The sequence below is a fragment of the Anolis carolinensis genome, chromosome 6 (assembly GCF_035594765.1).
Source record: "Anolis carolinensis isolate JA03-04 chromosome 6, rAnoCar3.1.pri, whole genome shotgun sequence".
NCBI classification, from domain to species: domain Eukaryota; kingdom Metazoa; phylum Chordata; class Lepidosauria; order Squamata; family Dactyloidae; genus Anolis; species Anolis carolinensis.
Genome location: NC_085846.1, coordinates 66,291,026 through 66,305,847, shown reverse-complemented (window position 1 = coordinate 66,305,847; position 14,822 = coordinate 66,291,026). Strand labels below are relative to the sequence as shown.

General features: G+C 39.1%; 1 protein-coding gene and 1 long non-coding RNA gene across 9 annotated transcripts in view; one reads left to right on the top strand and one right to left on the bottom strand.

Annotated features, from left to right (window-relative positions):
* The window catches only part of ulk4 (unc-51 like kinase 4), a 266,746-nt gene that overhangs the window by 168,962 nt on the left and 82,962 nt on the right, over window positions 1-14,822 (top strand). For all 5 annotated transcript variants that reach the window (XM_062984172.1, XM_062984171.1, XM_062984173.1 and 2 more), the window contains 3 exons: window positions 4,146-4,312; window positions 7,303-7,401; window positions 14,157-14,342. In XM_062984172.1, coding sequence (XP_062840242.1) covers window positions 4,146-4,312; window positions 7,303-7,401; window positions 14,157-14,342 — 452 coding nt within the window. The remainder of the gene's footprint in view (window positions 1-4,145; window positions 4,313-7,302; window positions 7,402-14,156; window positions 14,343-14,822) is intronic.
* LOC103279596 (uncharacterized) overlaps window positions 12,175-14,822 on the bottom strand; it is a 34,077-nt gene continuing 31,429 nt past the window's right edge. For 2 of the 4 annotated variants that reach the window (XR_506884.3, XR_010007187.1), the window contains exon 3: window positions 12,175-14,669. This is a non-coding gene — a long non-coding RNA (uncharacterized LOC103279596). The remainder of the gene's footprint in view (window positions 14,670-14,822) is intronic. The other 2 variants (XR_506883.3, XR_010007185.1) reach the window with 1 other exon arrangement.

The window sequence follows — 14,822 nt, the reverse complement described above, 5'->3', positions numbered from 1 at the left end:
CCAAAGACTGTAATGTATATTTTCCTTTACCCCTTTGAAATTTCCAGCTTATTGCCTTAAAGGCTTATTGCCTTTTGTGAACATTAAAACCAGTTTTGAGTTATCTACAGTGTTTTGGTCCTTGGGAGTTCCAGTTTCCCTAAAGGAGGGCAAGAAGCAATCCCCTGGGGAAAGATGTCACGTCCATGCCTCTTTTGCTAAGAGTTATAGCCCCAGGCATGACGGCACATAGAGGAAGGAAGGGGAAAAAGAAGCTAAAGGATGACTCAAGGCTCTCAAAGCCACCCAAACATTTTTAAAGAAATGCACACCAACAGCAAAGAGATGCTCTTTCTTTCCCAAGTCCCCAAACGCACATGCACCCCACTCACCTGTCTCTCACTTTCCCAACTCCCAGTCCCACTAAATAAAAAGAATCAGGAAAATAAAGGGAAATCAAAAAGATTCAGTTCTAGAGAGAGGGCAAACCAAGACGAGCCAAGCCAAAAAATAAAGCTGAGAGCAAGCAGCAAGGCAGTCGGACTGAAGCACCTCTCTAGAGTCAGGATGCAACTGAGAGCAATGGAGGCACTCACCCCATTAAAATAGACACAGTGTGTGTAAGACATGCCATGGCATTCTTTTATTCTCATTGGCCCAATAAGCAGGGCTCACAGGGAAACCTCTTGTGGGCATGTGGCAGCGTCTTTGTGCTCTGCGTGATGCGGAATAGGAGAGGAGGAGGCATCACTGGCTGCTGCGTGGCTTGTTCTGGCCGAAAAAAAGGTGACTGAGTCCTTACTGTTACAGCCAGCCGAACAAGCCTGATTGGCCAAAGGGAACAGACCAAACTGAATCTGTGCACAAGCCTAATCCTTTATATCCAGATAGATGGTTAAGAAAATAAAATCTAGAAATCTAGTAATTGAAGAATGCTTGGAATTATGTGCATCTGATATCATAGCACTTCTGCCAACCTAGCAGTTTGAAAATATGCAAATGTGAGTAGGTCAATAGGTATCGCTGTGGTGGGAAGGTAACGGCGTTCCATGCAGTCATGCTGGCCACATGATCTTGGAGGTGTTTACGGACAACACTGGCTCTTCGGCTTAGAAATGGAGATGAGCACCAACCCCCAGATTCAGAACGTCAGGGGAAACCTTTACCTTTACCTTAATATCAAAGAACAAAGTTTATTTATTTTAGTGTCAGGAGTGACTTGAGAAACTGCAAATTGCTTCTGGTGCGAGAGAATTGACTATCTGCAAGAACAGTGCCCAGGGGATGCCCGCATGTTTTGGTGTGTTTTTACCATCCTTGTGGAGGCTTCTCTCATGTCCCCGCATGGAGCTGGAGCTGATAGAGGGAGCTCATCTGCGCTCTCACCGGGTTGGATTTGAACCAGTAACCTTCAGGTCAGCAACCCAACCTTCAAGTCATCAGTCCTGCCAGCACAAGGGATTTAACCTACTGCGCCACCGGAGGCTCTACAAAAGTAATATAATTGCTTTGAATCTGCTACCGGCACATGAGGCTATGTTTCCCTGTATAACAGTTAATTGTTGAGATGGTAAGAAAAACCAGCTGTTCAGCCTATAAATCCCATGCTTCATGGGGACAGCCAATTTAAGAGGGCACTCCAGATCAGCTGTTCCCAAATGTTTTCAATCCTGAAACCCTTCAGAAGGCTTTTTCCTGCAGAAGCCTAACTCTGTCCCTGATTTTCCCACAGAATGCTTAACTCTGTTCCTAAGCATTATCAACCCACATTCCAGTTCTTCATTCTTTCACCCACCCCTCATTGCCTTGTATAATGCATTAGGTTTGGAAATAAAAACAAGACATTTTAAATATAACCACACAGCCTTATTTTGTTACAAGAAAATATTGGCTATAACCACAAACATTTATTTTTGGTACAGGAAAATATTAAATTTACACCTAGAGTGATGAAAAACATTGTTTCATTTTTGTCCTTAAAATAGTTTTGAAGTTGGGCTTTAAATTCAACCTCTGAATGCATAAATCTGGGGCAGCATCCAACTTTGTTTTTGGTTTAAGATAAACGGAAAAGTCTGATTTTAATTAATAGATGGAAACAAAGAGGAGCATTGCTTGGATAGCCTTTCTGGCTACTGACAGGTAGACATACCCAAAAGTCATACAGTGGCACAGATTCAAAACTTTTTTAAAGCAGAGATGCATTGTATTTCAATAAGAGCTTCATATTTGACGTGGACATATATATAAAGATTTTTTGCAGAACTTCTATAATGCTTTTGCAGAATCCCAGGGTTCTGCATAATACAGTTTGGGAATCACTACTCTATATACACACAAACACTACGATCTAGTACCTGAGATGAGAATTACCCTGAATATTGGGGAAGCCAGCTTTGCTCATAGGTAATGTTCCTAAACATTATCATTAGAGCAGTGTGTTTGTTAAATCACTTTGTCTTAATTTGATTCTCATCTGTTTTTATGTTGGAAGATTGGGATTTCATGATGGATATAGCTTAGCAGCTCAACCCATGCTGTAGTCACAGTCCAGTGAAAATTCTTGGCTTCATTTTTGAGGCAATTTATGTTGGACTGCATCTTGAATTAGTTGAAAGAGTCAAGATCTCGGTTGCCCTGGGGTGGCTGTAAAGAACACTTTTTAAAGAGGTTTTTTTTTCTTTCCTCGTGATTCTGGGAAGCCCTGTTTGCCTTTGTAGTAAGCACTGCCAAGCCAAAATTAATGCTTGTAGCAGTCTGCAGCTGTGTCCATAACTGAAGATTGTTTTGTTTAGTTATGGGTTTTTTTTTTTTTTATGAGGTCACAAGTTTGCAGGAGTGCCTGCTTACGGGAAGTTTAGTAGTTCAGTTAACTCTGTGTTTTCTGGATATTGGGAAGCTGAATCTAGGGAATAGCAATGTAAACATTCACTAGAAAATTCAAACTGTAATACAATTTTTTGGCTACGTCCACACATTGTGGAATCAAAAGAAGAAAGTGATATTACACAGCTGATCCTTCGCTATAAGGTTACTACAACAGTAGCGCTTGTCCAACGAGAAATAGCCTTTTAATGTTTTCCTTCCCTAAAGGGTAACTGTATTGGAATAAATGCTTCATTTGAAAACATTTATAAGATACTTGGAGCTTTTTGCAGAAAGGGCATATATATATGTGGTTCATTTAGTACAACAAATATTCTGTGCCCACTGGCTTATCGACCATGTATATATGATTCCATTTCAAACATAGTTTCAGAGAATATACTTTCTGTTACTGTGCTCTTAACATTTTCCTGTAACAATTTTATTGCAATGTTACTTGGTAATCATCTATTTAGCATCTTGGTTTTAATAAAAAAAATAGTTCATTTCAGGCATAACAACACTTACTGTAGAAAAGTTAGCAATTTATAGCAAAGCTATCTCTAACTACTATGCAGGATTTTAGAATGGCCCTGGATTACGAGTTTGGATTATGTGATTTTAATAATCGATGTAATTGTTTTTAGATATTTTAATTCTCAGGTTTTTAGTATAGATGTTTATCAATAGTATGTTATTTTAAGGCATTGAATTGTCGCTGATATGTGAGGCTGCTCTGAGTTGTCTGGAAGGGTGAGAAAGAAATGTCTCTAGTGAAATACATTTTTGTTGTAGCAGAAAATTGTGGGTTGAAGGAATTGTTTCATTTAATGAGTCTCAGATCTTGTTTCTCCTTAGATTACATCTGTTTGCCCTTCACGATTTTCCGAGCTTCCCACGACAGCCCAGGGCAGTTTCTTAAATGTGCCCATGTTCCAGAAAGGCTATAGACATCTGATCTATAGACTTGAAAAAAATTGATTATTTCATCTTGGTTCTTCTAATTATCTAGAAGCAAATTGCCTTAAACTCCATGTGACTACCTCTTCGGTAGAAGCCACAGATTCATCAATTGCCCATATAGACATCTTTGAGAATACAATTGAAGGCCCTGCTTTTTAAAAAAAACATTCTATTTGTTTAAGATTTCATTCATCCTTTAAAATATATGAAGAGAGAAAGAACAGTAATGTAATTTGAAATGAAATCTCTTCTTTCTTGTGTTTTCTTCTTGGTTGCCTCTTGTATCAATTTTCTCAGCAAATACAGTGCTCATTTATTCTGTCTGCCTATCTGTTTAGGTCTGGTCCATCACATCTGTAATCTACTAATAGAAGCTGCTGCTCTGTGCTTGGATGCAGATGATAAAAGTAACATCAAGATGGCAAATGCTTTTCTCCTCTCCTTGCTTGACATTTTGCACCACATGCTGATACATACAGCTAATGTCGTCCGCCTGACACTGCAGGTATAGAGTCTATTTTCTGGTAGAATGAACATTTATGTGCAAAATTTTAGTCTCTTTCCCTTCACTCTTGCTGGATTCCCCACTGCAAACTCAAATTAAATAGAACAGATGTGTTTAACATGCCAGTGTCTAAAAGGTTTTTACAGACAATGGTTTGTTAACTACCTGTGGATTAAACAACCATAGTGGGTATCTTTGATTGTCACCAGTCCTTTTAGGTAATTTGTTTCTTTTTTTCTTTTCTTTTTTTTAGTACCCAAGTCATTTTTATACTGCTTTTCAGCTCTAAAAATCTCCAGAGAAATTTGAACCTCTACATTTTGGATGTCTCTTCTAAAATTGTCAAGATTATAATATTCTAAAATATACTTTAGGCAGTGTGTTTGGTAAACATGTGGCTATTAAAGTGTTCCTGGTATGACCCTGCATTTCTGCTCATCACACTGACATATTGACATTTAATAAATCAAGATACTTTCTTCTCAATCTATAGATATAAAAGGGTAATGAAATTTCGGCCTGGGACAAAACAACAAAACTACACATTCCAGAAACACTAAACTTGGCAGCACAACCCCTCATCCATGCCTCTACGTTCATACAACAAAAAGAAAAGAAAAATAAAGTCCTAATTAGAGGGAGAGGAATAATTGTTTTTATCCAATTGCTGCCAGTTAGAAAGCTAAGCTTCGCACACTTGGTCTCCTAGCAACCCACTCAGCCCAGGGGACAAGCAGATTTAGGCCTCACTTAGGCCTCTTCCACACTGCCTATAAAATAGAGATTATCTGATTTTAACTGGATTATATGGCAGTGTAGACTCAAGGCCCTTCCACACAGCTATATAACCCATTTATAATGAACTTAATGTCAGGGGAAAACCTTGACCCTTGACCTTAACTACCACCAATTCCTCAATACTTTATTTTCCATGCCACCATACTTCGCCACAGCAACGCGTGGCTGGGCAAAGCTAGTTACAACTATTTTTATATCTTTGTTTTCAATTGCACCGTCAAATTGTAATCTATATATATAAAAGAGTGATGGAATCGCGGCACCAAGCAAAACAACTAAACTACAGGCCCCCCAACCTTGAAATTGGACAACACAACCCATCATCCACGCCTCTAGGTTGATACAATTAAAAATCCCGTCAAAAACCTCCATGGGGCCTTAAAACCCCAGCGGTCAGCCTGGCTGGAAGGCCCCATGGTTGTCGGAGGAGGAGGGGCCTCCACGCGGCGGGGCCGCGGAGTAAACATTGTCAGGCCGTGGCGGGGCCCCAGCAGGCATGGAACAATCCCCCCCCAAGCGCCACCTCCTCCATGTGCCACAGGCTGGAGGAAGCCCCCCCCAGACCCACCTTAGCCTCCAGAGGCCGTGAGGCCCCAAGGTTTCTTTTTTCTTTTTTTGGGATGTGGAGGCCTGCAGAACCGAAGGTGTGAGGGGGCTCAGGGCGGCCTCCTCCATGCCCCGCAGGCCTCAGGGCGGCCCCGGCCACGAGAGAGCCGGAGCCCGAACCTTCCCCCCCAAGATCCACCGCCGCCTCCCACCAGGCCGGAAGGAGGCCGCAAGGACCAAGGTTTCGTTTCTTTTAACTATTTTCTTTTGGAGATAAACGCCTCAAGGCCGGGAAGCGCCCTGGCCCCAAGCAGGGAGGCCCCCAGGCCGCAATGTTTGGGTTTAGTTTTTTTTTAGATGGAGGCCTCTAAATTCCAGAAAGGAAACAACTGGGCCAGCTAACATCTCTCAACAAAGGATTCCCCCAGGCAGGAAGCAACAATATAATCTCTAAAATCAGGACATTACATAAAAAACAACACTCTGAAAATGGGCATTCCAGAAAGGAAACAACTCAGCCAGCTAACATCTCCCAACAAAGGATTCCCCCCAGGCAGGAAGCAACAATATAATCTCTAAAATCAGGACATTAAATAAAGAAAACACTCTAAAAATGGGAATTCCAGAAAGGAAACAACTGGGCCAGCTAACATCTCCCAACAAAGGATTCCCCCAGGCAGGAAGCAACAATGTAATCTCTAAAATCAGGACATTACATAAAGAAAACACTCTAAAAATGGGCATTCCAGAAAGAAAACAACTGGGCCAGCCAATATCTCCCAACAAAGGATTCCCCCAGGCAGGAAACAACAATATAATCTCTAAAATCAGGACATTACATAAAGAACAACACTCTTAAAATGGGAATTCCAGAAAGGAAACAACCAGGGCCAGCTAACACCTCCCAACAAACAATTCCCCCAGGCAGGAAGCAACCAGGCTTTCAAACAGCAAGGCTATTCAGTGCTGTTCCCCCTTCATACTACACCCTCAGGGTTTCAAGCCACGAGGCTACTCCGTCTCATTCAGCCTGCCCAAGAAAGGATGCCCCTATGTAGAAAGCAGTCAGTCTTTGAAACAGCGAGGCTATTCAGTGCCATTCAAATTGGCTAAAAAACCATTTCCCTACAACGCAAGTACCCAGCCTTCCAAGCAGCAAACCTACTCCATTGTATTCCAGCTCACCAAACAAGGATTCACGTAAGGAGAAAACACCCAGACTTTAAGACTGCAAGGCTATTCACTGCTATTCCAACTGGTCAACAAATGATTCCCATCAGCCACAGCAACGCGTGGCCGGGCACAGCTAGTAATAAATAAATATCATGGTGGAAGTGTAATAATGTGACATTTAAATGCTGGTAATGAGGGTAGATGTAGACCAGATGGAATGGTCTATGTTGGTCTAAGTTCCAGTTGTGGGGTTAAAGTGGTACATGTTCAATTGTGTTTTCAGTATTAATTTTTTCCTTAGCTTAATAGCTAATTTGATTTTAACAAATGTAGATTATCAAAGTAATTGTAATATTTAAAATTATACTTGTAATATCTGCAAAGGAGTATAATCCTAGTTGTAAAGATTAACACAGTGATAATCTCAGTATTTCCTTCCCAAGTCTGTTTTTATGATATTTTTTCTCATTAAGGCTCAGAAATCTGGCACTGGAGGGGATACCCAAACTGCTGAAGACCTCCTGCTTATCAATAAACCCTTGACAGATCTAATCGGCTTGCTTATTCAGCTGGTAAGTATTTCCTTCTTTGTAATATTGTTTATATTTTAGCCTTCCTATCCCAAAGGTTCAGGGTTCATTATAATGTGACAAAAAAAATCAAAAACAAGAAATGTTATCATTTTTTGAAATACTGATGGGAATAGTTAAGATACCAGCAAAAGAACTGCATAGTATTAATTTACCATATCAGTGCCTGAGCTATTTTTTAGCAGTACCTGCCTTCTTCCAGACCAAATGCCTTGCCACCTGAAGCAAAGGGCAAAAAGATAATACACATATACATATGTTCAGGTTACAGAAACTGACCAGCTACGAATGGAATTGTATGTCAATATTGGCTGCCTCTAATCTCTTGAGTGCAATGAAGGGGAATTGCCTCCTCCACTAATTCTGAGAAATTAGAAAAAGAAACCTGATGAATCAAGGATTCACCTTTATTGAAAGAAATACATTTCTGTCCCAGGTCCTAAGTTATGACATTTTTGGGTATCTTTTCAAAAAGGAAAATGATTGTGTTCTCCAGTTGACCTGTCCGCACTGAGACACATAATGGCATGAAAAAGCACAAGTTGGACGAAAATGAATCCGAGACCCCCAGTGCAGGTTAAACTGAAATACTATCCCCACAAGCTGAGCTTCAGCCCGAGATCTGGAGCCACAGACCTCTTTTGTTCACCAACCAAGAAGGACCTCTGGCCAGTGTACTTTCTGTGTCCAGTTTGACATGTTCATCAGAACTTGCCAGTAAGGAGAAGCAGAAATCTCTATCTCTTTATCTCATAAAAAAGGATTAGTGGGAGAAAAAAAAAGAAAAACCAACAACTATTGAGACAGGTCAAGAACAAACACTGAAAGGAATATGAGTCTAAAGCAGGGGTCCCCAAACTAAGGCCTGGGGGCCGGATGCGGCCCATCGAAGCCATTTATCCGGCCCCCACAGCACAAGGGCAGAAGGGGGTTGGGCTAAATGACCCAAGGAGTCTCTTCTTCTCTTCCAACCATTATTATTATTATTATTATTATTATTATTATTATTATTATTATTATTATTATTATTATTATTATTATTATTATTATTAACAACATTGAGGCCGGGTGGTCATCTGTCAGGGGTGCTTTGCTTGTGCTTTTGGTGCACAAAGGCAGAAGGGGGTTTCACTAAATGGCCCTAGGGGTCTCTTCCAACCTTCTTTATATTATTATTATTATTATTATTATTATTATTATTATTATTATTATTATTATTATTATTTATTAATAACATTGTGGCTGGGTGACCATCTGTCAGGGGTGCTTTGCTTGTGCTTTCGGTGCACAAAGGCAGAAAGGGGTTGGACTCTATGGCCCAAAGGGTCTCTTCCAACACTCTTTGTTGTTGTTGTTGTTGTTGTTGTTGTTGTTGTTGTTGTTATTGCTCGGTGGCCAACTATAGTCCGCCCTCCAATGGTCCAAAGGATCATGAACTGGACCCCTGTTTAAAAAGTTTGGGGACCCCTGGTCTAAAGTAAAAGGTTCCCTCTTCCTCTTCTTGTTCTTCCTTGTCACAGCAATAAGTGACCACTATTTTAGGAATTTTACTCTTCAAAATGTCTGCCTTGTCCATGTCATTGCTCTCTGACATCCCAAAGGAAGCTCTTTGGAACTCCTGTGAAAACAAAACATTGTTTCTTAATATGAATTAAGGCAACTCCACACTACCAAAGTTTATGCTACTTTAATTTAATCTAGTGGATCACAGCTTTTGCCACTATTAATTTCATAAATGCTCAGAAGAGATTCCTATCTCTTCCTAAGATTTTTTTCTTCCCTATAATTGCTATTATTAGTTTCACACAACTTGGCAGAGTTTTGATGTTCTTTAAGACGATTCAAGGGTTGAGGATGTTTAATTGCTCACCTAGCTGTATGGCATTATTGGATAGCTCCTCCCTCTGAAGAAGTAAAATTGGTTTTGTGCATGCTTCGGTGAGAGGTGCCAATCAGAAGCACAGAAGCATGTGGCTCTTGGAACAGAAATTTGTGAGAAGAGACAGATTTCCATTTTTGTCTTCAGTCGAGACTACAGATCAATTTGAAAGTAGAAATAATGTTTTCCCACCCCTTAGTCAAATTCAGTCTGTTAAATAATGCAGAGAATGCTGTTCTTGACATATTTTAGAGAAAAATAGCCAAAACTCTAACTTTAGATATAAAAATGCATCTCTATATCATTAAGTTTAATCATCCAGTGTAAAATGTACTTCTAGGTTTTGTTAGAGTTAGCTTTAAATAACTTAAAAAGTGATGACTGAATTGTTTAGTAAAACTACTGTAACCATTAAAGTGTTTTTTTTGGCCTATTCTTTGTGCAATGTAGTATTCTTTCAAATGTTATAAACGTTTGATAAATGTTCCAGAACAAAGCATTAGTTTTGTTATTATTTACATCATTCAATTACATAGAAGCCAATACTGTGTATTATTTATAGATGTCAATTTTACTACCGTATGTTATCCACTGTTCAGTTTTTATATTTTCTTGTATGAATCTATTAATTGAACAGGGAGTATAGATTGGCAAAACTTAATACAAGATTTGAAAAGACTGCATGTTGTTCAGGAAAGGGAATACAAAGAAGGATGCCATGTAACCTGAGAAACTGATAAATTTCTGGGAAGCAGGAAGCTAGCAAGTTAAGCAGACTGCTGGAGGCTAAAAAGAAAGTACAGGCTGTCCCTGAGTTACAAACATACAACTTACAAACAACTCATAGTTAAGAATGGGGATGAGACAACAAGAAGTGAAAGTTATTATCTCTAAGGAAGGGAAATTCAGTCCTGAAAGAGTTATCATGGGGAAAAAGTATCTGAACTGAAGCTTTTTCACCAATCCTTGTTTTCACAGCAAGCCAATTTTTTCAAAATCCAATTATCGCAGAGGTGAAATCTTCTGAAACTGTTCCAACTTACAAACAAATTCAATCTAAGAACAAACCTACAGAATCTATCTTGTTCGTATCTTGAGGGTTGCCTGTAGACTGAAAAGCAGTGGTAATGTCAATATGAAATGAGATAAAGGGGGAGAAGGGGCAGTGTGGTGTAATTGAGTAATGGACTATGACTCTGGAGACTCTGGGGATCAGGGTTTGAATCCCTATTTAGCCATATAAATCCATGAGTTGACCTTGGGCAAGTCACTCTATTGCTCTCAGAGGTGGTCCTCAGAGGTGGCAAGAGGGATGCGAAAGGAACACCCACTGAAGACAATTTGTCAAGAAAATGTGTGATAAGATGGGAAATAGCTTGAAAGCAAATGACAGCAAAAAGGTGAGATAGAGGACTAGATTGATCTTAGTTCTACTAGATACTAATATTGGAAGGGAGAGGCGGTGTGCTTTGGATGTTGGGCTAGGATTATGGGAGATCAGGGCTTGAATCTCATTTGGCAATGGAAAACCCACTGGATGACCATGAGAAAGTCACACTAAGAAGTAAGACAATGGCATCCCCTTCTGGACACATTTTGTTGAGAAACTTCTATGGCAATAGTTCTCAACCTTTGGGTCCTCAGGTGTTTTGGTCTACAATTCTCAGAAATCCCAGCCAGTTTACCAACTGTTAGGATTTCTGGGAGTTGAAGGCCAAAACATCTGGTGACCCACAGGTTGAGAACCACTGCCCTATGAAAAGGTTGTCTTAGTGTTGCCATAGATTTGAATGACTTGATGGCATACAACAATAACAAAATGGAAAGCACAATCCCTACAGCTGCCCCTTCTGGACACAGTCTAGTTTATCTCTTGTTCTGATATGTTCTCCTTGTAAGGCAAGGGATATAGCCACCCAGTGGCCTTTGGGTTTCTTGACACAAGTGTAAAGTCAGAATGTGCTACCCTATTTAGAATATCTTCATTAACTTCAAAATTCATTTATCTTTCTTTCTCCAAGCAGCTGATGTGTGGAGTCAGTGTGCAATTCAAGATAATGCATATGCTTTTAGCATTCAGTGCATACTTAACATGAATCAAAAATCCCATGGTAGGGCATAACAATACAGATATGAACATATATTATTCAAGTAGTAATGTAATAAAAGTTCACAGGTTATACTACTAATGAAGTTTGATTTTACATTCTTCTTAATATTTGATCTTGCTTATAACTCTCTGCATCCCATCTATTTCAGCTTGTTCTGTTATCATATCTCTTACATAATGAACATCTATCTCTTGTCATAATAAACCCTCTTTGTGTGCGATCTCATTAATGTGCTGAAACAGGCTTCCCTCTGGGTTTTAGATGTTCTAGCAGCTCCGCTGGTGTTAAATCTGCTATTTTGCAGAAATCATATACATTTCTTGCAGTTCTTCAATGCTGTGCTAGTAGCGAGGCCAAGACAAAAGGCTCTTATTCACCTGAAACTATATAAATATGACAGTAGCATAATATTGTCTTAAGCAGTGCTCCATGAGATGTCTACATGTCCTCTAGAATTGTTCTTTTGGCAAATGTAATCTTGCATTTATAAGTCAAGTGCATTTGCCATCCCATAACCGTGTCTTTTGTTGAGTAAAGGTTAGTTTCAAAGTGCATGTAGAGTGAATTGCTTCCTTCTACATGTGTTTTTAATCCTCATATTTATCACTTGAACTCCCTTGCATCATTCCTGTCTTTTTAGAGACTTGTGCTGTTTTACTTCATCATATCCCTTTGCCTATTTTACTTATCTTTTTTTGTGTTACTTCCTAATGAACCAGTTGGTGAGGGCATTGTTTACATGCAGCAGGTATACAGTAAAAAATAAACAAGTGAAATTCTTTATTGAAACAAAATATCAATTCTGCATTTTGTACACATTATGCAAATGAGTTTGTTTTCTAAGATTCGTGGATGGTGTAGACATGCTGAAGTTCTAATAGTCTTAGTCTAGCACAATAAAGTACATTCAGTTTAAACACAATCTCTGCAGTATTTTCATAGGCACAGATGTAGAAAATGAAAATGTATAAACAGTGGAATGCCAAGAATATTCAGGGGAATGATACAGAAATTTACTATACAATACAGTCTCACTTATCCAACATAAACAGGTCGGCAGAACGTTAGATAAGCGAAAATATTGGATAATAAGGAGGGATTAAGGAAAAGCCTATTAAACACCAAATTACATTATGATTTTACAAATTAAGCACCAAAACATCATGTTTTACAACAAATCGACAGAAAAAGCAGTTCAATACATGGTAACATTATATAGTTCGAAGGTTGAATGAAAAGTAATGTCTCCATCTTCATTACTTGGGTTTGGATGGGAATATTTTAATAAATCAAATGCAGAAATTATCCTTAGAATGTGCTCTTTAACTACCACAATTCGCTTTTCCACATAATCACCAGACAATTGGATACATTTCTGCCAACAATGAACAAGTTTTCTGAAGCCGTCACGGAAGAAGTCGGCACTCTGTTTCTGCAACCAACGTCTCACAGTACCCATTGTGCACAGATCTTCCGATAGCCAAGCAAAGCAATAATGTGACCCACACGTTCTTGTGAAATGCCGATTATGCTTAAAAATTCTCTCTGAGTGATACGACGATTGTCCTGAATCAATCTGTCAACTTTTTGCTTGTGAAACTCGATGGTTGCTGTCACAGGACGTCCAACTCTGTTTGCTACGCAAGTCAGATGTTCCCACCTGAACATCTTTAAACTTACTCGCCCAACGACACAGAGTACTCACATCAACACAATCACCATAAACAGCTTGCATTCTCTGATTAATCTCCTTTGGCATGACACCTTCTGCTGTCAAGAATTCAATGACTGCATGTTGCTTAAGTCACATTGACTGACCGTCTGCGCAGGTTTCCATACTTCGCACTTTAACAACATAGCCGTTCAATGCTAAGGCTTCCCACCAAATGGAACTGTAGAGGAGAGTCTACTGAACAAACCAGTACCTGCCGCATACCAGTACTGCCATCTGTTGAGGAGTTACGAAGGTGGAGGCATTACTTTTCATTCAACCCTCGTATTTACGAATTTAGCACCCAAGCATTGCAATATATTAAAAACATTGACTACAAAAACATTGACTACTAAAAGTCAGATTGCGTTGGATCATATAGAACATTGGATAAGCCAGACTCTACTCTATTTTCAATAAATATAAGTAGTGTTATTGGGGATTCTTGATTTTATTTAGTTAGTTTAGTTTGGGAAAAAAGAACATATATATCTAAAACAGTGGTTCCCTACCTTTTTTTGACCCAATGTCATACAGTGGATTTCCAGGGTTGAGTTGAGGTATTTCCACAATCATAGTCCAACATCCAAACCAGCACACCACGATGTCTGTCAGTCTCTCAAGTGCACTAATTAACATTTATATTCCATCTTTCTTCTATTGTGGAACTCAAGGCAGTCATTTCCTGACAGTCTTCCATGCCAATATTCGGAAGACTGATGCATCATGTGCGCTTTTTTAAGAACTATTACTATTTATATGTTACCCCTCTTTTGTTTGCCAGTGAGCAAGTCACAATACAATTTGTGCTACATGCAAAATATGTAGTTGACAAAAACACATTTTATGACACTTATTTCACCGTTTGACAGAGCCTCTTTCTAAAAACTTTGCAACATGCATTGCCTCTTTTTACCAAGAGAAAATGAGATCAAGCATCTGATGAGATTAAGTAAAGTGCCTGTTACCGAATCCAAAAAGCCATCACACTGAATTCTGCAATGTTAACGACTGTGTTTCCTTGTTTTATTTTTAGCTTCCCAGTGAAGACACTGAAATATATGAAAATGCATCACAGTGTTTATCATTGTTAGTTCAACTGTATGGTGGGGACAACATGGATAGTATGTCTCCTGAAAACTTGGACAGCTTCGTTGAAGTACTGCACCTGAAAACCGAAGTGAAAGATCAGAAACTTTTGCTGAGAGTTATTAAGAGATTGGTAAGTTAACTCATTTCCAGAATTCTAGTTTTTTATGAAATATGCCTATTACCTTATTTGCATATTGCAATATGCAAATTAGATAACCTTTGGGGGGTGAACTCCGCTAATACAAAGTATAATCCTATTTAATACCAAGGCAGCCGTTTTCCTATGGATGGCATTTTATTTGTTTTCAAATGACATGAAACATAAATCAAAAGATAATTCATAAAAATAGTAAATAGCTTAATATGCACAACAGTATATTTTTGTCGATATCAAAGGATGATGACAGTTCCTTCAGCCGTGGTATGTATGAAAAGAATCTGAGGGTCTTCATAGATCCTGACGTAAAAAGAAGACAACAATGCAATGGAGTGGTAAACAAACAAAACAGAAACAGTTAATGTAATTTTACATTATCATCAAAAGGAGGCTAGTGTCAAGGAAACAAATAATATCACTTTTTCCATTGGTGAGACCTCAGACCACTGTATA